Source organism: Manihot esculenta, chromosome 4 (assembly GCF_001659605.2).
Source record: "Manihot esculenta cultivar AM560-2 chromosome 4, M.esculenta_v8, whole genome shotgun sequence".
Taxonomy (NCBI): Eukaryota; Viridiplantae; Streptophyta; class Magnoliopsida; order Malpighiales; family Euphorbiaceae; genus Manihot; species Manihot esculenta.
The window spans coordinates 35,699,612-35,726,604 of record NC_035164.2 but is presented as its reverse complement, the minus strand read 5'-3'; the positions used below and the strand labels follow the sequence as shown (position 1 = coordinate 35,726,604).

Genomic DNA, 26,993 nt, shown 5'->3' with positions numbered 1-26,993 from the left:
GAAGAAGAAGAAAAATAAACTTGGAACTGCAAATAAAGAGACGACATAGTTGTTATTCAATTTTTTTTTTTATATTAATATTTATTTTATTTAAATTCAATTTAAATAATTACATGCTCCACTTGAAAAATATTTATTAGATTTTTTTATCTGTTTATTTAATCATTAATTATTATGGGCTACTCTCTAATTAAGAAAATAAATTTATGAGAGTTATTTAATTAAAAAATAAACCAATTTATATTATAAATGCAAATATTATATTTTTCTACTCCTCCGCCCCCCGCATCTCTCTCTCTCCCCACCTACACTCACCATGCCCAACCCCCACCTCCACACTCCTCTCCGCCCTTCCTCCGCCTCCTCTAACCAATCCTTCACGTCAAGGCTTATCCTCCTTCTCACTCTCCTCCCTCTTTCTCTTGCCGCCTTGGCTTTTGCTCTCCAATGGAGAGGCGATCGAGGTCTCGCTGATCCCACCACCATCAATACTCGATGGGCTCCTCAAGGTTCCCACAACCACGAGATCTTCCCGGGCATGGAAACCTCTCCTTCTATTCCTAAACCTCACCACCCATCTGATTGCTTCTCTCTTGCCCGTAGTGGATCTCCTTCTTTCCCCTACTTTCGTGATTGGAAGTTTGATTTCGAGGCCAATTTAAGGCCTAAGGCATGTTTTTCTCTCTCTCCCTCTATCTTCTTCTTTTGCTTGCTCTTTCTGCTTCTGGCTTTATAGTCAATCTTGCAAGTGCCTGCATGTTGACTTTTCTGTTTTGGGATTGATCTGCTTCTAGATTTTGCTAAATAGTTTTATGGAATTTAATTCGTATGCATCGCATTAACTGCTTGGAATCTGTTATTTTTTGTTTTGGCTCTAAGACATTCAGAACTTGGTTCAACTTTGTTTTGCGAAAGATTTATCAAACCAGACTAAGAATTTGAGTGAACTCTGTGAAGTTTGATTTGAAGCTGAACGTAATAATTAAACTTGTTTGATTCTTGAGACACATTTGCTTTGCTCTGGAAATGTAAGTAGGATGTTACAAAATACATATTTTATAACTGTTTCATATTTTAACAACTTGAATTTAGCTGAAATTGAAATAAAATTTTAGTGTAGTCTCCAAATTACTATTAAATTATACTTTATTATCTAAAAAATGAATTATAATGTTATTCTTGGATTAGGATGTCTAGATGGTGAACGTTTCCATTTTCATTTCCATGGCAAACCAAACCTTCCCTGGAGTTGTGGGATTCAAATTTTCTTTTACTTTTATGTTAGTACTTATTGGTTTCTGCGTTTTTCTCCTTCTTCATTGAATTCCTGGGGCTGTTGCTGTGTTTTGGAATTTATGGCCATTTAATAAATTGAATTTACCATTCATCTGCTTGTTTTAACTTAATTGTTTCCTGAGCCAGTGCCGCAATGCTATTCCTTGTGCAGATATGTATTACGACAAGTACATCTGCAGGCTTAGATCAGATTCTTCCGTGGATGCTTTATCATAAGGTTATTGGGGTGACAACCTTTTTCCTTTTTGTCGAAGGAAAGGCAGCATCTCCTAGTGTAATTAAAGTTCTTGAATCTATTCCTGTGAGTTCATGTATTTTGTGTAGAACTTTCTCCACTTTGATTTATGTTATTTTTGCTGTTGCAATGATCATAAATAGTTTATCATTTTCTCAGGGAGTAAAAGTGATTTTAAGAACAAGAGAGCTAGAGGAGCAACAGGCTAAAAGGTCAGTTGCTTTTCCCTACTAATGGTTGAATCATGGTTCTTGGATTGTAAATTGGTAGCACTTCTGCAGAGTCTTTTCCTTTTTAGCATCTTTTTCAGCTGAAATTTAGGATTGCTTTGTAGTATAGATGAATTAATTTCTAGTTTTTCTTGGCTTAAGGTAATTAATACTGTATTTAGGAAAAACACCTTGAAAATTGTCAATTATCTCTATTTTGTACCTTCTCTGATATTTTATTTTATTTTTCCTGTTTTCTATCTCTCCTTTCAATCAGCCGAATCTGGAACGAGACATGGTTGTCGAGTTTCTTTTACAAGCCATGCAATTATGAGCTGTTTGTGAAGCAATCTCTTAATATGGAAATGGCTATTGTCATGGCAAGGGTATGAAGCATGATTAAATGTTTTCTTGTCTGTGGCAATTCTGTTTATTATTATTAGCTTGTAACGAACAAGTTGGTTTCACGCTTGTGGAACTCATAACTCATTCTCATGCTTTCCAAAATTTTAGGATGCAGGCATAGATTGGATTCTTCATCTTGACACTGATGAACTGATACATCCTGCTGGTTCTAGTGAATACTCTTTAAGGCAATTACTGCTGGATGTTCCTGGGAACGTTGATATGGTTATTTTTCCAAATTATGTGAGTGATATATATTGATTGAGAATGTTTTGTTGGTGATATGTCATATAGGGAATTGATAAGAGGGCAGTCTGTTGAAATTTATCTAGTCTGTTTTTTCATTTTAAATAATGATGTTTTTATTTCTCAGGAGAGTAGTGTAGAAAGGGATGATGTTAAGGATCCCTTTACTGAGGTAAATCTCCAATATAATCTTTTTAATATTTTTAAGTTTTGGTCTAGTAATTTTAGTTGTTTTAATTGTGGAATTTGACAGTTTGACAAAGACTCATTAAGCTTCAACTACATTGTTGGCTGAATTCTTTGTGGTCAAATGTTTTCTATCACTTGCAAAATGTATTGGATTAATGATAGGTGGTTCAAGGTAGATGTCTGTTTTTCTGATTTTGAGTTCACTTTGTTCAATCTCTATTGATGTGGTAATAAATCAGTGTGGAATATACAAACAAGATCGTCTGCTGATTTTATTAAATATCTGAGATTTACATCATAAGTTAAGAAAAGAGCAAAAGCATTCGCTAGAAAAATTTCTTCCCCTAAACAAAAGCAATAAAAAAACTAACTTTTGATGGTTGTTTACTGATTCTTTTTACTTTCCTTATGCTTGCTGCTTGCATTTAGCGAGCTCAAATGAAATGCAGAATACCTAAAACCAATGGTAAAATCCCAAATGTTGAGACAATTCTATTGAGTTATGTGTTAAAACTTAAAACTAAGTTCTGTCGCTTGAAAACTTTATCTACTATAAAGAAGAGAGTTTCTTCACAGTTGAAGGTTCCTTCTAATTTCTTAGGCAAGAAATTAGTTTAAAAAGGCAGAAGAAAAACCATAGCAATTAGTGGAAGTATTGTTGGATGAGGATCATATGGCAATGAAATAAATGTCTTGTGAAATTTCTATTCTTGAAGAAAATTTGTAACATTTAAAGTGTCTGCACTCTTATCATTTTCTAGCATTTTGGGAGTGGGGATGAGTAGCATGCTGATTTGGTTTTCTTGTTATTTAAAATATTGCAAGGTATTTGCTTTTTTGTTTCCTTGCCTTTGATGAATACATGCATAGTCGTTGCTTATGTTTTATTGATGTGTTGCAAACAGGTTTCAATGTTCAAAAAAAATTATGATCATCTCCCAAAGGATACATACTTTGGCATGTACAAGGAATCAACTCGTGGTAATCCAAACTACTTCTTAACTTATGGAAATGGGAAATCAGTTGCAAGAATTCAAGATCATCTCCGTCCCAATGGTGCACATCGATGGCACAACTACATGAAAACTCCCAAGTATGTTCATTATATATATGAAAACCCATGACCACAGATTTTGAACTATTAATCTATGCAAAAGAATGTGAATGAAAGCATGCAGCTGTGATAAATTTCGTGCAAATCCACATATACAGGAAGCTGCCTTCCCTCTCCCTGCAGCAGTCCTGCAGTGGGGTCTGTTTCTTCTTGTATGAATAATTTGTACATCTTGAGTGTTACCATGTAGATGTTTTCACCTTTTCTTAGAATAATTTTCTGAATGACAACTTGTTCCATCACCTTATTGACCTTTTTCTGGCTGTCTAATTATGAACAATTTTTTTGATCCATATTTTATAGTGAGGTGAAGTTGGAAGAGGCTTCAGTTCTACATTACACGTATGCCAAATTCTCAGACTTGACTTCCAGACGCGATCGATGTGGCTGTAAGCCTACAAAGGAGGATGTCAAGAGATGCTTTATGTTGGAATTTGATAGAGCTGTGGGTTCTGTTCATTCTCTTTGCTATTTTTTTTTGCATTTCAGCTGTTGACTGCTTTTTTGTGGCAAGTGGAAAGTATAATATCTAATTTGAAGAATCCATGCTAGAAAATAGGTCATTTGGGAAGGGATGTAGGGCACGATGAGTGATAGAATGATTGATTTTTCTTTCCTTTTCGATGCTACATCTATTTTCGAAGTCAAGAAAAAAAAAGTATTAAGAGCTGCCTGAGGTTATGCAGCCCTTTGCATGTGAACAGAGTACATGGGCAGCTGGCATACAAAAGGCTCATGACAAATGAGCAACACTGATATGGCCCAAGTAATGATGTGGCTAGCACTGGGTTGTTCTTTATTTTATAATGGGGAGTGGGCAGGTGGCCAAGTTGGTTTTGCATGGTGGTGCTTACTATGCATGGTTGACCCAAGAACTTTATCCTGAAGAGTAAGACTTGTCATTCTAGAATTAGAGAATACACCTTTGCTAGTCATGACTGATGATGTCAGTGTGCCACTTAAACAGTAAAAACGAGCCTGTGAATTCATTGATCTGGTTTCCTTAATTGAGGAGCTTTAGTTTGTCGTCGTCATAATACTAACTGAAGGGATGCTTATGTGTAGGTGTTTGACCACATTAGATCTCCAGGTACATAATGGTCTTGTAGTGAAAGTGGAGATTAAGCCTTATGTAAAATTTTATTTGGCTTGGACTTTTAAGTTTTTGGATTTCTCTATTCACTGGCTTCTTTTAATTCTCACATTGGTCAAATTGATAGTCATAGACAAGGATTGAATTTATTACCAAAGTTTTGTTTGAATGTGTTCAGTTAGTTTGAGTTTCTGTTTTCTTATGACAATTTTTTCATCTTGTGAATTCAACACTGTTCATTATAGGCATTCATAATAGCGTCAACGGCAACAGAGGAGGAAATGCTAAATTGGTAAGTATTTCTTTTGCGGGGGCTTTTTTATTCTCATTCTTGTACTTCTGTTCTTCCTATGCATATTTGTCTGGGGCTGGGAGCACTTTTGCATGCACATTTTATTTTTTTAATCATATCTCTTGTTTCTGTCAAAATAATGCATTTCGTGTTTACTTATGTTTTAGGTATCATGAGCATGTTGTCTGGGGCGATAAAGACCTAAAATTGAAACTCTTGAGGAAGGGCATTTTAACTCGCATATATTCTCCCATGGTAAGAAAAGTAATGTTTCTTTTGACATTGTATATAAAGTGCAATCAACAAATAGAAATTGAATGGATTTTATTTGTTAAAGCAAGACAAATTAACAGGATTCATCTTAAAGTGGTTGAAATCACTATATGCAATCATTGCTAAAACATCACTATATCTATTAACATATATTATTCCACTTCTATTCATTTGTTATGGGACCAAATGCATAGTAGTCATGGAGGGCATTTCAGTCATTTTGTTCTAGCTGCTGCTTTTTTGAGCTGCTTGCTATAGCATTCCAAAACTCAGCTTTAGTGTGAGTTATACATTTCCATCGCTGATCAAATGTAAGAGGTTACCAATTTCGTTTACTGTATATGTTCAAATGTGCCTAAAATACATGCCTGAATTCCATTGTTGATCAATTGAAATCTTCTCTTTTCAGGTCATAATACAAGCTTTAAGAGAGTCTGGCGTATTCAGCTCTATTATTGCATCTGCCCAAACAACTATTTCAAAAGACAAGTTTTTAGCATCTATTGATAAAAGCAACTCATCCAGAGCTGTGGCCTCTGAATCACTACCATCAAGAAAGATGGGAAGAAACAGAGAGAATCAGGCAGCTGCTAGGAAGGTTTTGGGTTTAGAAGATACTATATCATATGAAGCAGCTGTTCCACCATTGCCTTCCCCAGGAGTGGATGACGAGTTCCTTATGTTAGTGTGAGCCAATTTTGGCGTGATTGCTGCCTCTTCTCATTCCTGTTCAAATAGGTGTGACCATTCTGGTCTAATGTGCAATGAAGGGAAGAATCAGGAGAGAAAAGAAAGAGCAAGCAGGCCTCTGTTATTCAGTTCAGTTAAGTTGGTTCTTCCCGATCCTGATCCAAGCGCTTGTGTACGTCATTTAGGAGAGAGATTTAGGGCCTGGCAACTTCATGCTACAACACAAGAAGTAGTCGGCTTACTATTCTTCATGTATAGAGAGTGGACAGTGGAGGCCACAGTGCTGATAATAGAAGTATTGTAACTATCATTATTATGTGGAAATTCAAGAGATTAAAAATGACCATGGGAGTCTCCTGAGAGGATGTCTTTTAATCTTTTGTAATTGAGAGGATGTCTACATATGAACTTCCCTTGATTTAAAGTAAATGAACCAACATTATATTGTCTTTTTTTTTTTTTTTTTAGTTCACTTGATTTCGATTAAGGTCTGAATTCTAGTTGATTTTAGTATTATTGCTAAAACTCATTGATATGTAATCTTGATTTGTTTAAGATGCTATCTTTGGTGCTTTGATCAAATACCACAAATTGGCAGTGGCACAATCTGGAATAAAGAATGTTTATTCCTATAACATTCAAGTGAGGTGAGTGGTGATTACTTGCAGAGTCGCCATATGTTGTGGGTGGGGGATTTTTCTTCTCCATTTAACTTTATTCATATTCAAAAATGGCTGAAGCCCGAAATAGAATGGATTTTGGTTCACCTCTTTTCTCTAACTCGAAGAGCGTACAACATCCTATTCAGGGTAGGAGCATATCCTCAAGTTCGTCCGCCTGAAATTATTGATATTAATAAACAAAGGAGTATTCTTAAAGTAACATAAAAACCATATGTAAATAAAGAAATAAAATTATTAGCATCTTAGCAATGCAGCAACTGTAGCTCTATTGTGTGAATTCACCGTCAAGTGACTCAATTGTATCACTCTCTATACTTTGAATAATAGTACAGTGTCTGTAAGTTGCGTGTGCACAGAACTATCCTCTAGGCACAAGCTTCCCAAATGTCAATCTAACTTGTGACCCAATCATTATCAAACTGAGACAGATCATTAATTTGTTGTTATGGCTGACTTACCGCATGCATTACCTTGTGCAGCTGTTGCGCTGATTATATAAAAGCAAATCAATCACATCATAACTCTCTAAACCCTCATGACCCAGAAAATAATAGTCTGGGAGTGCCTGAATAATATAAAAAGATCATCCAAAAAGCCTTAAACGCCATTGTTCTAGACAATTAGGGAAAAAGGCACAAGCTCAAATAAATAAACTGGACTAATAAAGGATGTATGTTCTATTACAGAGTAGAGATGACGCAAGTCAAAAAATTTCGTGTATCATTTGTGGTTGTGAATGCCAACTGACAATTAATCATGTTGTCTTGTTCTGGTGTTATATGAATTGTACAGGAAGAGAATCATTATAAGACAAGAAATACAAACAAAACAAAAATGTCAAATCTCGTTGGCATATGCAAAATACTGCTTCATTTGATGCTGAGAAGTTTCAGCCCTATATCTGTTTTCCCCTGAACAAAAGGCCTTCTACGCAAAAGCAAATCTGTCATTCCTTGTGGCTTATCCCCTCCATCGGTAACCTGTTTTGTATCCATTCCCTTGAAACCTTGTCTGTTTGTTACCTGTTAAATATTGATGGGTACCTTCTCTCTTCCTGTTACCAGCATTCGACGTTCCCCAACCACCATCCACTTGTCTAAGTTCCAAATCTTTAGGCTCTCTGTAGTGATTGTCCCACCGTTTCCAACCTCTCCATTGTCTATCTTTCAGACTTCCACTGCCCTGAGAAAAGTTGCTTTGCCTGGAAGTTCCTGTCTCAGGTGGATTATTAGCCCAAGAATGATTGCCTTGTTTTTTCTCCCTAGCATGTACAACGCCCTCACTGCTGCACTTCCAAGGATTGTAACCACTATCCCAGTCCTTTGACTGATTGACTTGATTTGCACTGTGGCTCCATCCCCATGCTTTATCACTGCAATCTCCCCATGCATTGCCTTTCATACCTTCACTTCTCTGAGAAAAGCTGCACTCCCAGGGGTTATTGTCATGACTTGCATTATTATCCCAATCTTTCAGCTCTTTGCCATGGTTTCCATTGTGGTTCTCTCTCCATAATTTATTATCATCTCCCCATGTGTTGCTCTTTTCAGCTTCATTTCCCTGAGCAAATGAATGATTCGATGGCTTATCACCATTAATTAAATTTTTTGGATTATCAGTACTTGGATGCCACTGGTTCCAGCACTGTCCTTTATCTTTCAAAGCTACACTACTTTGCATGTTATAGTCACATTTCCAAGTGGTTATATTTTCACCAGAATTTTTGTTCCATCCTTCTGAAGGAACAGCCACATAGTCCCTGAACTTTTTGTTCTTTTGCTCTACTTTTCCTTCTTTTTCTCCCTCATTAGGAGCAAAAAATGAGAGCTCTAAGTCCGTGATCAGTTCAGGATCAATATCAGGATTCCAGTCAATATTGTCAACATATTTATCTGGATCAGGAAGAGAGATTTCAGAAGTAAGGCCATTGATCTCTGCCCAAAATCGCTTTTTCGCATTTTGAAATGCCTCTTCTCCAGCTGAATCATCCCAGTTCAGTACATTGCCATGGCAGTACATGAACTTCTTAACATTTACAATCTTCTGCCATGGTACTGATCCGATCAAAGAACAGAACTTCTTCTCCCATGAAGGTACACCATCCTCAGCAAACTCTAGAAAAGGGGTGGGGAGTGAATCAGTTTAGGTCTCTACTCAAACCTACCATTCCTGATGATGATAAAATTTGAGGAAGAGGAATAAATAAATTCTTGCAAGAGAAATTTGATCATGATCAAATAAAACTTCCAAGAATCACCAGAAAAATGCACTATCAACATACTGATATTATGGTGCAAGAGACACTCAGAGGCATTCGTCAGGGGCAGTCCAATGCCCCTGCTTTGCCCATGAAGAGAAGATTGGAATCAATAGGAGTTCTCTAAAGAGGAAAATGGTTAGATTGCCTACCAAAAAAGTCTAGCACTGTATAAAAATGAGAAATTCGAACAAGATAAAGTTAAAAACCTCAGAAGCAGAAATTGATATTTAACAAGCAGATATGTCCTCTATAAATTGGAAATAGATATTTTATCATTCAACCTACTTTATTTGTATGGAAATTTCTGCATTAAATGTTATGCTGAGAACAAAACAAGAAACAAAATTTTAAAAATTCAATTGATGACATCAAACGCATTTTTGTGGGTTGTTAGTAAAAAGTAAATACTGAGTAGATCTAAGGCATCCAAAGCAAGTCATTCGTGTGTACCATTCTTTAGCAATTGGCAAAACTGAATTATAAGCGACATAATTGTCCTGAATCCAAACAAATATGTGTACATTATACCGGGCCATTTACTAATTACTATGCTCTGCAATAAGCAAAGTTTGAGAAAGCCGACACCAAGTTTGATTCCTCTCATCTGTGATATCGGTGCTCTTACCTATTTTTGATACTATAAAGATCATGTAAACCAGCATTTCATGATATCTTTAAGTGGGTATTCCTCCATATAAATACGTCCACTTATTTTTAACATTTTCATAGCAACCAACCAGAAAAATAAAAGAAAAATTTTCTAAAACCAAAAGCAACTAAATTAATGAGCAAAACAAATATGGACAGACTCTAAATAAAGCCCAGAGAAATCTACACTGGAAATATATTTTGGATGAAATCCAATTCGAGTTTTTGCAAAGATTCATATAGGAAAAAGTTATATATTCAGGCATAGGAAAGCACCTGGATAAGGAGTAGGTTCTTCCGGGTCGTAGTAAGATGATGCTGGATCTTTATATTGGCGGTAGAAAAATCTACGCGGTCGACGATTCCTCCAATTGCCCATTTTATATCAGAAGTCCAACAACCTTCTCATTTAAATCTCCCTCACTCCCATCTTAAAGAAAAGCTTGATCCTTGAGAGTTGGAAGTCCGACGTTAGGGAGAAACGGGAATAGATAAATGGAGGGCTGTGCTATTGAAGTGCTTTTAGCATCAAGCAACCATTTTGAAGCTTGCTTCAGAGAGTAGTAGCCCAATTAAGAATGTTTGAGACTGAGTTGGGCTTAATTCTAGGATGGGTCCAAAACGTCAGGTCCAATCTCGTTTGGGTTTTTTCAGACTTGGTCTGAAGACAGCATGGAAAGTAAAAGGCCATGCCCATTGCCCAATTCCATAAGAGAAGGAAAAGCCTCTCTAATGGTAATAGTTTTTGTGTAGCAACTGCATTCCACAAGTGGATTTCATCTATTGTTTTCATAGAGGACAAATATTTCTAGATTCGGACAAATATTTCCCTTCTACTAAAATAATTACATAGCTCAAGTGGTCAACATCACTATTTGCTGGACTTGACTTGAAAAATTGAAGAGAAAGAAGGTCCTCCTAGTAGGGTTCTGGCACTAAATTCAGTCTGATTCCTTTCATTGTCTCTCAAGTGGGGGATGTAACCATACTCATAGGCCACAACCAATCAATTCCCTCCCAGCTTTTTCGCACGTGCTTGTGCATTTGAAACTTTCTTCAAGGCCCAGCTATGTAATTATGTGATTTGATGGATCAAAGGCCTTTGTGGAAATATAATGCAGTTAGCCCACCAACTGCTTTAATGATTTCTCTAATATTTTCTCATGCATTTGGTAGCTAATTCCTTCTGCTTCTAATTCTTGAAACTCTAATAATCAATTCCTGTAGACTTTGATTTGGTTTCTGGTTGAAGCTATGGCCTAGAGGCTCAAGATAGAGTAGTGACATTAAGCCTTTCACATGCACCATCTTAGGCCACTCAATGTAGATAGCTCAAAAAAAAAACCCAAAAACTTGTTCTCCAAATGGAGAGGAGAGGAGAGGAGAGGAGAGGAGAGGGAGGAGAATTATCTTTTATTCTTTTCCAAAAGATGAGTGGAATTATGACAGCTCTTCTCTATTGGGCCCTTTAACAGCTGTATTTCCACCTTGAAACCCAAGGCTCTTTTGGTTTCTTCTGCACATTCCTCTCAACTATTGCCTTCTGTCTGCTGCACGTTGGACTGCACTGATATACCCGTCTCCCCACTTCCCTCAATAATATCACTCTTTTCTCAGTGTTGGCGCCTGTGCAGAGCGGGAGGTTTTTGAAATATTTAACAATCTCTCCTTGTACTCGTATCTTTCAAGGGATACCCACATTCCAACTTAAGAAACTTAACACTTTCCACTTAATATTCTATTGCCAAATGGGTATTCATTACTCTCTACCTCCACCCTTCAAATCTAGCAAAGAGACACAACTAATAACTTAACATCTGAATCACTGCTTGAAAGTTTGATTATAGCAAAAGCAATGGTATATCTATAGTGGTAAAAGAAAGGGACAAGAATTAACTATTGCTTTCAGGGCGGATCCCAATAGCATTTCACTTGTGATTTGAGGCTTGAGCAAATACCAGGAAAAGGGTAGTTCAATAATTTCACCCCCAACAGACATTTGAAGATGTCTGTTACAGTTGGGAAATATCAGGGTTGGAAACAGATGGGAGGTCCCATGAAGCTTAAAAGCTGTGCTGATAATTCACAGAGAAAGGATACTTGTATATTAAATAGAATATGGTTCTACCTTTTCTTAGAGGCCCACAGCTATCAACAGATGAAACTCATCATGAAAAAGATGAATTATTGCATAAATATACGAACATACCCACCAAGATCGTTACCAACTCCTGAATTTACTATACATTTTGCTCTTTGTGATTTCAGTTTCTTGAGAAAAAAGAGATTATATTCTTCCCTCTCATTCAGCTCCTTCACAATCACATCGCTAGGTCTTTGGTGTGAAGAGCATTTGGTGATCTGCGTTCAAGTGAAATCTTCCTCGGTTTTATGGAATTGTAGTTCCCAAGTTTCCAAGACTATTTTTTTCTTATTCCATTCACTAAATCACCGGATTTCAGGAGATGGGTAAGCAATTATTTTATTTTATTTATTTTGTTTTATGTCCACAATCTGCATAGGATTTAGCATTTGATTTCTATTTTGAGTATTTCTGTGCCAAATGGAGATTCTCTCTTCCACTAGTCTACTTCACCAGCACAGCATTGTATGCTTCCCCTTTTCTCTCCAATCTCTCACCATCCTTCCTCTTCTCTCCATTGCATAAAGATTTTCTTATAAAACTAGCAGAAATCATGGTATAAGATCAATTTTGTAGAACATATTCTTTGATCATTGAGGACCATAATATTTTGTGGGCAGTAATGGTGATTTAATGGCCAAGAAGAGGAGCTGGTTCAATCTCGTGAGGAAGTTTTTCATTTCAGATACACAATCCAATCAAGAAAAGGTATGTTATGTACACAAAATCTCTCTCATTTTAGTATCCGATAACTTATTGCAAAACTCGACCATTGTCAGAAGGACAAGAGAAGAAAATGGATTTTCTTCGGGAGGCTCAAGGTGAAAAGCAGGTTGGCCTCCATTTCAGCACCATCACCACCAAGAGAAAGAACAACACTAAGTGAGTCAGAGCAGGAGCAGAGCAAGCGAGCTCTAAATGTTGCACTTGCCAGTGCTGCTGCTGCTGAAGCAGCTGTTGCAGCTGCTCATGCTGCTGCTGAGGTTGTTTTGCTAACTGGTGTCCCTCATTCCACTACCCATCAATGTGATAAAGAAACTGAACAAGTTTCCTCCATGAAAATACAAGCTGATACCCTTCACTCCACTCATCTATGTGTGAGGGCTATCCAGGAAATTGCTGCCCTTAAAATTCAAGCTGCCTTTCGAGGTTATCTAGTGAGTTGTTCAAGCTCTTTTCTTTACTTCACATTTTATCTGTTAGCCAAAATACCCATGAACGCACGCATATTAGAAAATAGAGCAGTAAAGGAATACTGTATCTATGGACATCTCCTTCATTTTTCATTACTGATGATGAGAATATTACAGTAAAACAAACATAACTGACATAACCATCCCAATAAAGCTCCTCCCCCTTTTCTGAGGGACTTGGTGAACACTAAATTTTCCTGTGAATCCATAAGTCAACATTTCCTTTCTGTTATCTTTATCAATTGTTTATGAACAATTTTCCATTGAATAAATTGGAATAGAGAATTTCCAAAGGACATATTTTGAGTGGTTTTAAAGAGGATTAGAATTTAGGAGCAAACTCACATGTTATCTAGAGAAGTTTGAAATGTTAAGGTGATTTCGGAATAAGTCATGGAAAACACAAACCTCAATAGCAAATTTGTTGTTCATATAACTTTACTAGGACTACAAAAGCTCAATTCTGTTGTCACATATTGAATAGTTTTTTACAAGTATATCTGGGATCCAGGCAAGGAAAGCTTTGCGAGCTCTGAAGGGGATAGTGAAGCTTCAGGCTATTATTCGAGGGCGAAATGTGCGACGCCAAGCTATGAATACCCTGAAATGCTTGCAGTCCATCGTAAATATCCAGTCACAGGTCTGTGCCAAGAGAATCCAAATGGCGGAAGGAACTTGTGCCTGTGATGAAAATAAACAGTTCCAGAGTGACAAGATAATAAGGGTAGGTCTAGACTATTGGAGAACCTTGCAGTCATATTAGCAACTCAGTCAACTCAAGAATAGCTTGTTTACACCCAAAATCGATTAAGCCATTTCAGCTCTATATGCCAAACAATCTGTTTCATTCTTCAGGTGGACACAAACAGCCAGAAAAGATGGGATGGAAGCATTCTGACAAAGGAGGAAGTAGACACCTTGTTTCTTAGCAAGAAAGAGGCCGCAGTCAAGAGAGAGAGGATAAAAGAATATGCCTTTAATCACAGGGTAAGTTTCTCTACATTTGGCATTCTTTAATTTCCGGAATTCACTTTTTCTACAGAAGCATTTCTCATAATGGAAGGGGAAAAATATTCTTTCAGAATTCAGCAGAAAATGAAAGGAACAAAGTGAATGGAAGGTGGAGATACTGGCTAGATCAATGGGTGGATAGTCAAGTTTCTAATAAAAGCAAAGAACTAGAAGATTTGGATACAGTTTTAACTTCAACTCCAAAGCCTAGAGTGGAATATAGGGGGAAACAGCTTAAACTGAGAGGTCTGCAGAGACAGTATCAAGTTGAAGGATTAGAATCTCCCATAACAGCTCCAAGAAGATCATTTCACAGAAAGCAATGCTCCCTGGGAGAAGACAATTCCTTCTCCAGGTCTCCTGTGATTCCAACTTACATGGCTGCAACTGAATCTGCCAAGGCAAAAGCAAGATCAATAAGCTCACCAAAGCTGAGGCCAGGAAGTTTTGATGCTTACTCTGATAGCTATTCACCATGTAAGAATAAGTTGTCTCTGATAGCATCTAATGCTACTGAAGTGCCTAATAATTGTAGTTTTGGAAGGCCTAGTCCTTACCAGCAGCAGCAAAGATCTCCAAGTTTTAAGGGCCTTCCAGTTCCGGTAAAATCTAGCCGGACATGGAAGGATCTGAGCTTAAATTCTGAGTATTCATTGCGAACTTGGGATCATCAAAGTGCGTTCCATTGACTGCAAGAACCAAGAAAGATCTGCTTGGACAATGGTTTCAAATGTTTGAATTTGTTGAACAATGCCTCATCCTTCATTAAGGACTATTGTAATGCTTCACAGGTTATATATATATATAGATGCATCCTAATGGTCAATATGATACTTTTGGAATTAAGACAGCTAACTAAACCTGCAAGATTACATAGCAAAACACACTTTTCAATGCATACTGTCATCCTTGAAGTAAGCAACTAAGTATATAGAAAAAACCTCACTTTTTCAATCAACACATAATAGTATTATTGAACAGATTTTAAAGAACACTAATGCCAGGGAAATTAACCTGCAGAAGCTTCATATTATAACTTCAAAGAATCAATATGTGAACAGCAAGGAAAAGGCACATAAGGAAATAGGAAATTTACACCAACTTGAACAGATCTATAACTTCAAATTGAATAATCAGGTCACACATTTTAATTAGCAAATAATAATATTAAAAATTGATAAGCTTCTAATCTTAATAGTAGATATATCCCATACTGTTGAAGCATATGATACCTTGCTTCAAATTCCACATACATACAAGTTCCAAGAATTTAGTTTATGTGTTTGGTTTGAATTAAATCCTGAGATGCAACTGAAGAAGTTAAATGTTTCCTCTAAACTTGTAAGAGTAGTAGTCTTCAAGGAGAGGTGCATCATTACTTTCTTAGTAGATTAGGTAGAACACATATCAAATTTTGCTCTATAAATAGCCAGGTGCTGCTGAATGTATGCATGAAAGAAAAGCAAGATATCAACCTAAGCTTCAGTAGAAATCTCTTTCATTTTTTCTTAGTTGTTTTTTTTTTTTTTTTTTTCCTTGAAATCCAACACATACTTATAATTTAGATTACATCTCAAACGACAGATTTAGAGACTTGAGTTAAATTATATTACTAAATTTTAGCCAGTTTGGGCTGCAATTTGCAGGTCCAAAGCTAATATGATAGGTTGGGCTGAGACTTGAATGAGCCAAAAGGCATTTTGGTTACAGAGTGAGAAACCTGTCACATCCTAAATGAAATGCAATTGAAGCTTGCAACAACACTATTCCATCAGATTCTGTCCTAGCATTTATTCCTTCTACTACCATCTTAATTGAACCTGAATGATTGGAATCAAATGGAAAAAATAGATTAGTGTAGGTAACTTAAAATAGTTAAACAAAAAGTAGCCATTTTCTTCCCCTGAAAAATAAGATAAAAAAAAAAAATGGACATGGAAAAGGAATTTGATGTCAATACTTAAAAAGATTAAAATTTTTTGTCTTTGTGAGTTACGATATGGACACTTGATTATTGAAGTATTGGGTGAATAAGTTTTATGTCTTTTTCGTGCATATAATAAAATTTGTAGAGTGGACTACTTCCACTAATATGCAATGTGCATTTCAACATTAGCCATTGGACTTAGGCCTAACCAAATATTGACGCACCACATGATTTTCCAAAACAAAAGTATTCTGCGGCCGACAAATATATAATAATAGAAATCGACATGTGAGGTGAGGCTGCTCATTTCAATGACACCTTTTTATTTTATTTTATTATACTATTTTTATGTCAGTTTGGAGATGGCTTAAAAAAGATGAATGGATTGTAGGACAATCTTCAAATTTGAGACTTGTAGGAGTCATCCTCTTGGGTTATAGTATATTAGAAGATGACATGTTTGTTTTGGTCATAGAAAATGATATTCAATTCAAGTGTTTGAAAGGGTTGTTATTATTGGAAGGGTTGAATAGAATCCAATAATTGATCCTCATGTTCAAGTTAAGTACAAATCATCTCAATTTTGTGCTATTGTTGACCTAATTTTATGTACGTACTGGTTTGGCCTTAGATTCATTGCTTTACAAGAACTCAATTAGTTTTAGTTTTTTACTTGCAAGTGTCAAATTCTATGTACTACATATGCATGCATTAGCACATTTTCTTATCAAACTAAAACTCACAATTGAGTTTTAAATGATGAAATTCTCTTCTGAAATCAAAATCAAATATCTAGGGTATAACATGAAAAATTAAAAAAAGAAAAAAAGAAAAAGCGATTATTGAGGCCGAAAGTAGTAGAAGAAAGAAGAAAAGTTGATGAAAGGAGCTCAACGTACCTAACAATGAATCTCAAGCACATATTTTATTTTGCTTTTTCCATAAATATACGTCTGTCTGTCTCTGTGTTTCTGCCAATAATGTTATCACAAAGCATCCATCTCTTACATTCTTTTCATCAGCATAGGATAGGATAGGATTGGATTGGATCTTCTCTTCTTTTCACAGAGATTAGGTTAAGTAATTAAATTAGTAAGTAGCATAATAATTGAATTTACTAAGGCATATCAATTTCTAACTCTCTAAAATGGGAAATTAATTTGCTTTAAATTTAAAAAAAAAAAAAATAAGAAACTGAAATTTTTAGCGCAATAATTGAAGGAATTTATTTACATATAATTACTAATAATTTCAATGGTGGACAGTTCAATTGCATAGATTTGCACCTTTTTCCTTAGCTTTCAGAGAAAGCAGTCACTAAAATAATCCATCCAACATGTAAATGAGAAGCAAAGATTGGTCACCTATAGCTAGGTTTCTTCATCGAAGGGTTTCTTCTTTTACATTCCACAAAGAAATTCTGTGTATTAATAACATAAAAATTATTTAGCCTAAAAGAATATAATTCTAAGTTAGCTAAGAGTAGATTGTGGTCAGAAACAACAGTGGAAAGCTTCAATAATATCATATCTTGTGATGTAATTTATCTCAAATTTCAATATCTAACACCAAGGAATAGACAAGAAGACATTGATTCAAGTGGAATCCAAGTGGGTTAGGGAACATGATAACACTAAGGTAATTTTTATTTTTCTCTTTTACATCATTGACTTTTTCATTAGGATAAGGGAAAAAAAAAATGTACTACTTCATTTCTTTAAAAAAAATTAATGAAAAAACAAAATCAGTAACGTTTCGCATTTTAATTTGATTTGGGTTATATCACTCACATTTTAGTAACAGGTCAAAAGTAATCAACTTTAGGAAATATGATACTATTCAACTCTCACATTTCATTTCAACTGATTTAATTTTGAGCTTTTAAGGCAGATAGGGTTTAAAAATTGCTACTGCATGTCAAAGTTGATGGATCATATCTTTTGCAAATGACGTGGAAAACTGTTGTTCTGATTTGGACAATACCTATCCCACCACCTTGTGCCTAGTGGCAGAATACCCACTTGCCAAAATGTTATTGGCCGGTCCAAAATCCCCAACTAGCCAATGGGATTTAGAAGATGATGATTCATTTACGTGTCAAGTGAAGGATTCATGATATAAAGAAGGGTGACCGTGGAAAGTGCCTAGCCATGGGAGCCACCCCTAGCCGCCCTCTTGATTCTATACATGACAAATGTTCATCATCAATTACTCAAAAAATTTCTACATTTCTTGACTAATAAAGGAGCTTTTGCTCTCCACAACACAAGCATCAGAATAACATTACAGGCCCCCTTTGCCTTTGATGGGGGTTCTCCACTATAGGGTGTTATGGGTTTTTTACCATCTAATCATTGTTGTCTTAATTATATCATAATTTCTTTATTAGTGGTCGGTCTCATTCTAGAATGAATTTGATCAAGATTAGGTCTTTTACCACCTCAACTTATTAAAAAAGAAAAAAATAAATAAAGGGACAATTTTGAAACAAGTTCACATTTTCACACCATATCTCATAATTAGAGGCTTTGAGTGCAATGTCTACTACAAACAATGTCAATCTTTTGATATTATAATCACACAAAGAGAACCATAGTCCCAATAAGGACACATGTTTAGGGACAATGCCTGATTATTTTTTCAATAAAAATACCCTCGTCAAAATCCACTCCATGGGAATTTCAAACTAACAAGCCAGCTACTTAGTGGATGGTTTTGTCAATGTAGTCTTTTGTTGTTTTCCTCCTCGTATCATTGTTCTGCTGTCATTTTCCATTACAAAATGTTAGGAAGAATTTGAGTTCCCTAAACTTGTAGCAGTAAAAAATGGGCATCCTGAAAGGCATCTGCTTCTTGTACATTCTTTTTTAGGTTTGGGTTAGCTAACTCTGTCCATGGATGAAATCTAACCTTTATAAAATATAGAATCCAAGATCATGAAAAAGATATACACCAACCGTAGAAGTCACTCCTTCATTTGTCCTTCAGGACTACTTCAGGGTCACAAGCTTACAGACACGATTTTCATCAACAAAGTACAATTTAGTTGATGCAATCAAATCTTACTGTTTATCACCTAAATGATAGCCTGGTCGGGCGAGACGTGTTCATCTGCCTGTTCGGTTCAGATTTGATCATCCCAGCTCGCAATTCCTGATGTCTACACATTAATTCTGCTGCTCTGCTAGAACTCTGCAGATCGAGTCACAGCAACCAATATTCGTAGCACTATTCTTTTCAGTTCGAGAAAATAACACTTGTATATTGTTTTCCTTTTTTTCACCCCTTCTCAATGATGATTCACCTCTTCAATGCAGAACAACTTAAGATGCATTCACCATACTGTGGGAAGTGCCAGATGCTTCCTCATGGAGCTGTTTATCTCCCACTTCATCACAACTTGTTACAAAAGGTTAAAAGGCAATAATTGCACCTAGAGACATATAAACATGAGAATCACACAGATTTTTTGTCCGGTTGATAGGAACTAAGGCTTCAAAACAATAAGCAGCAAATTTAATAGGAAGAGAAGTCTTTCATTGCTTCCTCCAAGTTGTCATCCCCAATCCCCATCTCCCCCACTCTCCTTTCCTTCTTACCCCTTCAACATGGCATATGTGCGATGGTTTCTCCTATAAATAATAAGAAGACCACCTCAAAAAAGAATAAACAAAGGTAAAATCCTAGAACTCTTGCACCCAAGTAGGCAGTCTACACACGGATTCTTGCAACTGAATATTGGTTGACTCAGCCATTCAAACCTACACCTTTATATTCTCTTCTCCACCATTCATTCCTCCACTCTTCCACAACACTCTCGTTTTGCTTTTGCACACAAAGGAACAAGAAGTACCAGCTTAAACAGCTTTTCCCCTCAGTTCCCTCCAACTTTTCCATCCACAAGATGAGATGCCCACCCATTAGCTTCCACAAACAAAATAATATACTTTTCATAAGAAGTTTCATGATCTTACTCCTAAGCTGTATGACTATAAGAATAAACCTGTGTTTTTCCAGCAACTACTCTTCCCTGAAAACTCTTTCTGTTGATGGCAATTTTACCTTTGATGATGTTCACCACGCAGCCAAAGACTTTGGCAATAGATTTCAGTTTCTCCCTTTTGCAGTACTACATCCGAGATCAGTTTCTGATATTGCTACTACAATAAAACATATTTGGCAGATGGGTCCTCATTCAAAGCTCACAGTTGCAGCTAGAGGCCACGGCCACTCGCTCCAGGGTCAGGCTCAGGTCCATGGGGGACTCGTCATCAACATGGAATCTCTCCAGGAACCTAAAATGCATGTTCACGCTGGAAATTATCCATATATAGATGTCTCTGGTGGTGAGTTATGGATAAATATCCTGCATGAAAGCCTGAAATATGGGTTAGCACCAAAATCATGGACAGACTACCTACATTTAACTGTTGGGGGTACTTTGTCCAATGCTGGGATTAGCGGGCAGGCATTTCGGCATGGCCCACAAATAAGTAATGTCTATCAACTGGAAGTTGTTACAGGTTAGTTAAAGTAAATTGTAGGGACATCAAATGGTGAAAATACACACATACACACAACTCAGGTGATAATTTGCAGAATCAGTAGCAAAACCAAAATCAAATAGTCAAACATCCAGGATATTGGCATGTTTCCTAGTCATGCACGTTGTGCTAGACCTTGGTTCCATGGCCACTATTTTATTTTCAATGAAACTGAGTATCTATTTCCGCTATATTTGCAAATCTGCATGTGTACACAAGAAACACACAAATCCTGTACACAACTTAAGTTCTTACAGAAATAGAATGTAACTGAGTGCAGGGAAAGGTGAGGTACTGAATTGCTCCGAGCATCAGAACAGTGACCTATTCTACAGTGTCCTTGGAGGACTTGGTCAGTTTGGCATCATAACAAGGGCAAGAATATCACTAGAACCAGCACCTGATATGGTAAAAGCAAGCCCATTGGGACTATCAATAAATTAGAACAAGAAAGGAAATAATATTTCTCAGTTATAGTTGAAAGTTTTGAAAGTAATAACACAATCTGTGTTTCAAATAGGTGAAATGGATTAGAATCCTCTACTCAGACTTCAGCACATTTTCCAGAGATCAGGAGGTTCTAATATCTGCAGAAAACTCGTTTGACTACGTTGAAGGATTTGTGATCATTAACAGGACTGGTCTCTTAAATAACTGGAGGTCGTCCTTTAATCCTCAAGACCCAATACAAGCTAGTCAGTTTGAATCAGATGGAAGAACACTATTCTGCTTAGAATTGGCCAAATACTTCAACACAGACAAAATGGATGCAACAAATGAGGTTAGAAGCAATGATCCACCATCCGGTGGTTCCTATGTTGTTTAATTAAATTGATTAATAAATTATAAATACAATAACATGTAAATAAAAAATATAAATAAAATGACACTGACTTGTATATTCTTTTTAGCAGGAAGTAATGATCTTGTTGTCTCAACTAAGATACATCCCATCAACACTTTTTCTATCAGAAGTTCCATACATAGAATTCTTGGATAGAGTTCATGTGTCTGAGGTCAAACTACGGTCCAAAGGCTTGTGGGAAGTTCCTCATCCATGGCTAAATCTTCTTGTCCCCAAAAGCAAAATTCACAATTTTGCTGAAGAAGTCTTTGGCAATATCTTTACAAACACCAGCAATGGGCCCGTACTCATCTACCCAGTTAAAAAATCAAAGTAACTCAACAAAGAAATATCATTTTAGTTCTGTATGTTCCTGTAGTTTTTGTTGACTGATTAATTCATCTATTCCAATTTCAGATGGGACAACAGAACTTCTGCTGTTATTCCAGAAGAAGATATTTTCTACTTGGTGGCATTTCTTTCCTCTGCTGTTCCCTCTTCTACAGGAACTGATGGCTTAGAACATATCCTATATCAGAACAGACGAATTCTAGAATTTTGTGGCGCAGCTCGTCTTGGTTTCAAGCAATATCTGCCTCACTACACAACGCAGGAAGACTGGCAAGCCCACTTTGGCCCACAATGGGAGGTTTTTGTGCAAAGAAAATCCGCTTATGACCCTTTGGCAATACTTGCACCTGGCCAAAGAATATTTCAAAAGGCAATACCTTTCTCATGACATTGGTGAAATTTTTTATTTCAAAAGAAAATGCCCTTATAGGAAGAAGATATCTTAACCTCCATGTAAATACTAAATAGATAACAATGAAGTCTCCTATTTTCTAATATACTGTTAAGTTTCACAAGAAAGCTGCAGAAGCTATTGTCTAGCAAATTTTTTTTTTTTCCCAGTACTCAGCATTTTCCAATCTAAAATTAGTCAGAGAAGGCTCTGAAGAGCAGTAGCCATATAACAATGTACATGTTGATTTTTTAAACAAGAGGATCATTCTAATGTCAATTGACAGATCCCATTTTTTGTAGATTGTGATATCTTTTCCCGCATGAATATTTAGCAGAACAGACAAAGGATTAGTTAAATTACTTATCCAAAGAACTAATGCGAAAGGAAAGTGGAAAAATAATGTATATACAGTAGATTTACAATAAAATTTATCATGGACATAGACCTGACAAGGAATTAATGCACTGGTTGCAATGTTGAACATTTTGCAAAAAAGAAAAAAAGAAAAGGAGATCAGACATGCAAGTGAAACATCCTCATGGCACAAACTCATAAGTGGCCATGATAATTTTCTAAGAACCATAACTTTGTATTTTTGGGGCCCTAGTAATTACATTGGCCATGATTCTTACATCCTTCCTTTCTCAATGAATAATTATGAGTAAACTGAATCTTCCCAAATTCATTTTATGTTCATGCACATCAGCCAAAAAGAAAATATACTATTAAGGAACATGAGTTCTAAAAGGAGCAACAAGTTGGCTGTCTAAAGATTCTGGCATATTTGTATGTCAGAAGTATTGCACTTTCAATGGTTCACGCAGTTCATTTTCTGTGTAATCACTATACTGCATAGCTTCACGGAAAAAATCATGCTAAACATGATCACTTCCTCATTTCATTGGTTCAGAAAGACCTACTATCATTTCTTGAAACCATTCAACAAGCAACGGCATGTGGAAGACCACCCTCGTTACAGAATAAAGTGACTCCCATTTGCCATTAAATGCTAAAGACAAGACGCAGAATATTCGCATGAAAAGGGACGAACTTCAACGGAGTGCATGCAGTGGGGTTGACATGTCAAATAAGCATTAAAAATTTTAAAATCACAAAGGCCACTGGAAAATCTACATTACCATCTGTTGAATCCACATCGGTTGTAGAAAGGGGTAATATGCCCCTTACATGGTCCATAGACAATCCTCCCCTTTGAGCTAGCTTTTGGGATGAGTTAGGCCTGACCCAAATTTAACATGGTATCAGAGCCTCCCCATCCATCCGATATTGGGCCTCCCATGAATATGTCACGCATTGGTAAAATTCTGGGTGTGTGGGGGTGTGTTGAATTTCATATCGGTTGTGGAAAGGGGTAATGTGCCCCTTATATGGTCCATAGGCGATCCTTCCCCTTGAGTTAGCTTTCGGGATGAGTTAGGCCTGACCCAAATTTAACACCATCCAGCCAGAAGCAAAACTTGCTGGATGAAAAAGCAATAATTGATAATCTTAAGAGCAAATCCAAAACGTTCTAGGGTAAAAACGCCAAGAACTACCTCTGCTAGAACGCTGTTGTCCTGCTTATAGCATTGCTTCCTGGGTGTTGCTTTTCTGATGCAAATAGCATCTTCAGTTAGTATCAGAAAAGACATACAAACAGTTATTTATTGACAAAAATCACCTCCAAACAGAAATTTATGAGTTGACAATTGACCAACAAGATGTTAGTAAATGTGGACACAATTACTATGCTAAGAATGTAAGAAACAAGAAAAACTCTAGGCCTTGAAACATCTCTCTGAACAGTAGAATTCAGATGGATTGGAAAATATTGCCCTTTGCCCAATGTAAGAGGCATTGTAAAACAGTGGTCAATGGAATAAGTGGCCAGTATCTGAGCACTTTATTTTTAGGTTCACAATTACAGTTGTTTTTGGTCAGACACCAATGATGATATTATGATACCTTAACTGACATTTACAATTCACTTCATTGGCAAAGAATTCAGCATTTACTACAATAACTTTTCTCATGTAAATTTCACAGAACAGTCCATGTCCTTGGAATTATCATAATAATAACAATAATAATAATAATAATACATCATGGGTACTTTTGCCAAGACAATATACGTATGCATTTCCTAAGAACAAATACATTTTATTTTGGTAGATATAGATGGTGCCTCTAGTACTAGACTCAACTGAACTTCAATCCCACATTAATTGGGCGTTGGGATTGACTATAAAAATCATTTTCCTATCCACCTGGTTTAGGGCTACATCTTTGAAAAGATCTAGGCCCACCAAATACTTTTTCCCTCTTTCCCTCCACTTCATCCTAGATTCCCTTGTAAGCACATATGTTCATCTACAATGCAAATGTCCAAATTATTTCAATATCTCTATTCTCAACTTTTCCTCCAAAGGAGCCACTTCCACCATCCTAAAATTGCATTCATATACCAAAGTCATATAGAACCATAAATGAACTCACAAACACGAAGCATGAAACTTTGATTCGAACTTTAAATAATTTGAATAGCAAATTAGCCCAGATAACACGTAAGCCACATAGGTATTTAAATTTTATAGACTAATAATTCATGCTACTACCATGGTTAGGAATCCCAAAGTAAATTCTAAACTAGTGGTAATTAGGAAAATATATACCACCATTATTGACATTCTAATACTTCTACTTACTACAAAGAATCCCTAAGTAATAAAAATCTAAACTTTTTAGTAGAATTGCACTAGAAAATATAAAGATCTTAGTTTCACAATTAAAACTTAAACAAAAGTATAAACAAAAATAATTCCTAAATCTAGCTTTCCTTGACTACTTAATTGTCATTCTTTTTTGCACACTAATTTTGTTAAATTGTTGTTTCTTTACTTACCCAACACTCATTACCATGCGTCATCAGTCATGGCAAATGAATTGTGATCCTAAAAATTTCCCCTTCAACTTGGCTAGTATTTTGCAATTAAATAGTTAACTCCTTGCAATTCTCCATTTCACCCATCTTACTTTAAATTTAATGGTTGACATCCTCCACACTTCCTTTCTCCCTTTTCAAGCACTAATAATAGTAATAATGATAATAATAAACTATGGTGTTGCTCAGTTCATCCATTACCCAATGAAACCCATAGAAAATTCCTGTGTCTTATCTGTAACTTTTCAGACATCCAAAATATGGTGGAACATTACAAGTGTATCGAATAACTAAAAGCATCTCATTTGCATCATTTATTGCTCTTTTTTATTCATATACAGGCTGTTTTCATGCCTTGTGCGGGCTTCTGAGTTCTGAATAATTGAACGGAGCAATTCACTTGAACAGGTAGACGTACAAACTAGCAATGGTAGTGCTGCATTTTCCCTAAGATCTTCCAAAATCCACAAAAGGTTAAAGTATTGATGTAAACACAAACAAGAAGTTTATTCTTTCACCTATAATTCTATGTTTCCTTAATAATGAGCAACTTGCATGAGCTCAAGTCACAATAGCAAATGAAGTGGTAATGCCACAAAAGGAAACATCAGTTTGGAAGGGTAATGAGTAAAACACATCAGCTATAATAAATACTTCTTCCACTAGCAACAGAACATCTCATCAAATGCAGAATTGGACATAGTTATTGGTTATCAAAAAGCCTGTAAGCAAGCAAAAAATATTTGACCCTGCATCTTCGGAAATATTGAGCAGCTTCTTCCTTTCACGTTCCCCCAGTTTTATTTTGTTTGCGTGTGTAGAACTGAAGAATTTTGGAAAAATTTAGAGAATTCTTGTGTTTCACTCTTAATCTTTATAATTGGTTTATATTACTATTTACACACAAAGAATTATATCTAGATAGGAAGTAAATAATTAAATAATAGTTACAGAGATAATTAAGGATCATAATAAAATCAAATCATATCCCTAGAATCAGTTAGGATCAACAAATAAGTCAACACTCCCCCTCAAGTTGGTACAAAGATGTCGCACATGCCCAACTTGCAAATCAAATTATGGTAGATCTTGTTGTTGAGCCCTTTAGTAAACACATCCGCAAGTTGTCCAGTAGAAGTCACATGAACTAGACTCAAGATACCGTCCGTTAATTTTTCTTTAATGAAGTGCCGATCAATTTCAATGTGTTTCGTCCGGTCATGTTGGACTGGATTTTGTGCTATACTTATAACAGCTTTATTGTCACAATATAAAGTTATTTTGTCTCTCTCGAGCAACCTCAACTCCTCCAATAACTTCTCTAACCATAAGAGTTCACACACACCTTGGGCCATTGCTTTGTATTCTGCTTCAACGCTTGACCGAACAACAACACTTTGTTTTTTGCTCCTTTAGGTGACAAGATTCCCTCCCACAACTGTGCAGTAGCCAGAGGTGGATCTCCTGTCATCGAGAGATCCTACCCAATCTGCATCTATAAAAGCTTCAAATCGGAGGTGACCCTGTTTGGAGTAAAGAAGCCTTTTCCCTGGCGCAGACTTTAAGTATCTTAAGATGCGAAGTACAGCTTGCATATGAGTCTCGCGAGGGTCATGCATGAATTGGCTGACTAAGCTAACAGCATAGGCTATATCCGATCGAGTGTGTGAGAGATAAATCAACCTTCCTACCAATCTCTGGTATCTTCCAATATCCACGGACTCACTAGTTTTTACTTTCAACTTGTGATTACTTTCAATGGGAGATTCTGCTGGAACGACCCGGAAACCGGACCGCTACCGGCACTAGGATTCAGGTCGACTTAAGGTCGCCGAAATCCATAGCAAGTCTACTATACCTCCTGTGTACCTGATAAAATCCCTTACATGATCATACATTTTTATAAAAAAATTTAAACTTTCCATATATCAAGCTTGACCTGTGCATACATCACAAACTGTATACATAAAACCCACACTAGAGCTCCCATCAAATACTCTAGCATGGTCAAC

At 36.3% G+C, this 26,993-nt stretch overlaps 4 protein-coding genes and 1 long non-coding RNA gene across 8 annotated transcripts; 3 read left to right on the top strand and 2 right to left on the bottom strand.

The window, feature by feature from the left end:
• Positions 1-267: 267 nt before the first annotated feature.
• On the top strand, positions 268-6,499 carry LOC110613062 (glycosyltransferase-like KOBITO 1). Its single transcript, XM_021753984.2, has 11 exons — positions 268-670; positions 1,448-1,597; positions 1,691-1,743; positions 2,018-2,126; positions 2,254-2,388; positions 2,519-2,563; positions 3,486-3,673; positions 3,998-4,139; positions 5,033-5,079; positions 5,247-5,334; positions 5,762-6,499. Exons 1-11 carry the CDS (start codon positions 317-319, stop codon positions 6,041-6,043), a joined length of 1,593 nt encoding a protein of 530 aa, XP_021609676.1. The 5' UTR covers positions 268-316; the 3' UTR covers positions 6,044-6,499.
• An 846-nt stretch (positions 6,500-7,345) lies between these two features.
• LOC110613063 (bifunctional endo-1,4-beta-xylanase XylA) lies at positions 7,346-10,284 on the bottom strand. The gene is made up of 2 exons (XM_021753987.2): positions 9,910-10,284; positions 7,346-8,894 (listed from the first exon to the last, which is right to left on the bottom strand). Exon 2 carries the CDS (start codon positions 8,742-8,744, stop codon positions 7,686-7,688), a length of 1,059 nt encoding a protein of 352 aa, XP_021609679.1. The 5' UTR covers positions 8,745-8,894; positions 9,910-10,284; the 3' UTR covers positions 7,346-7,685.
• Positions 10,285-11,368: 1,084 nt separating this feature from the next.
• On the top strand, positions 11,369-14,802 carry LOC110613072 (protein IQ-DOMAIN 11). Of its 3 annotated transcripts, none has more exons than XM_021754001.2 (6): positions 11,676-12,102; positions 12,397-12,484; positions 12,559-12,933; positions 13,481-13,693; positions 13,825-13,956; positions 14,052-14,802. In XM_021754001.2, exons 1-6 carry the CDS (start codon positions 11,678-11,680, stop codon positions 14,667-14,669), a joined length of 1,851 nt encoding a protein of 616 aa, XP_021609693.2. In that variant the 5' UTR covers positions 11,676-11,677; the 3' UTR covers positions 14,670-14,802. The 3 variants fall into 3 exon arrangements, with proteins under 3 accessions (XP_021609694.1, XP_021609693.2, XP_021609692.2); XM_021754000.2 differs by having other exon boundaries at positions 11,698-12,102; positions 12,556-12,933; XM_021754002.2 differs by lacking the exon at positions 13,481-13,693 and having other exon boundaries at positions 11,369-12,102; positions 12,556-12,933.
• A 5,009-nt stretch (positions 14,803-19,811) lies between these two features.
• Positions 19,812-22,761, top strand: LOC110613873 (cytokinin dehydrogenase 6). 2 transcript variants are annotated; one of them, XM_021755247.2, is made up of 5 exons: positions 19,812-20,430; positions 20,732-20,859; positions 20,972-21,232; positions 21,363-21,628; positions 21,713-22,761. In XM_021755247.2, exons 1-5 carry the CDS (start codon positions 19,812-19,814, stop codon positions 22,032-22,034), a joined length of 1,596 nt encoding a protein of 531 aa, XP_021610939.1. In that variant the 3' UTR covers positions 22,035-22,761. The 2 variants fall into 2 exon arrangements, with proteins under 2 accessions (XP_021610939.1, XP_021610940.1); XM_021755248.2 differs by having other exon boundaries at positions 21,366-21,628; positions 21,713-22,760.
• On the bottom strand, positions 20,254-25,922 carry LOC122723516. Its single transcript, XR_006350425.1, has 2 exons — positions 23,180-25,922; positions 20,254-20,285 (listed from the first exon to the last, which is right to left on the bottom strand). It is a non-coding gene; the product is annotated as an uncharacterized LOC122723516 (long non-coding RNA).
• Between the last annotated feature and the right edge of the window lie 1,071 nt (positions 25,923-26,993).

Excerpts from the sequence above, each read along its gene's own strand:
- LOC110613062 (XM_021753984.2), top strand. The coding sequence starts at position 317 with ATGCCCAACCCCCACCTCCACACTCCTCTCCGCCCTTCCTCCGCCTCC. Across the intron at positions 2,564-3,485 it reads TTAAGGATCCCTTTACTGAG|GTTTCAATGTTCAAAAAAAA; the intron begins GTAAATCTCCAA and ends TGTTGCAAACAG. Across the intron at positions 4,140-5,032 it reads TGTTGGAATTTGATAGAGCT|GCATTCATAATAGCGTCAAC; the intron begins GTGGGTTCTGTT and ends TGTTCATTATAG.
- LOC110613072 (XM_021754001.2), top strand. The coding sequence starts at position 11,678 with ATGGGAGGTCCCATGAAGCTTAAAAGCTGTGCTGATAATTCACAGAGA. Across the intron at positions 12,103-12,396 it reads CACCGGATTTCAGGAGATGG|TAATGGTGATTTAATGGCCA; the intron begins GTAAGCAATTAT and ends TTTTGTGGGCAG. Across the intron at positions 12,934-13,480 it reads CTGCCTTTCGAGGTTATCTA|GCAAGGAAAGCTTTGCGAGC; the intron begins GTGAGTTGTTCA and ends TCTGGGATCCAG.
- LOC110613063 (XM_021753987.2), bottom strand. The coding sequence starts at position 8,744 with ATGTACTGCCATGGCAATGTACTGAACTGGGATGATTCAGCTGGAGAA.
- LOC110613873 (XM_021755247.2), top strand. The coding sequence starts at position 19,812 with ATGAGATGCCCACCCATTAGCTTCCACAAACAAAATAATATACTTTTC. Across the intron at positions 20,431-20,731 it reads TCAACTGGAAGTTGTTACAG|GGAAAGGTGAGGTACTGAAT; the intron begins GTTAGTTAAAGT and ends AACTGAGTGCAG. Across the intron at positions 21,233-21,362 it reads AAATGGATGCAACAAATGAG|CAGGAAGTAATGATCTTGTT; the intron begins GTTAGAAGCAAT and ends TATTCTTTTTAG.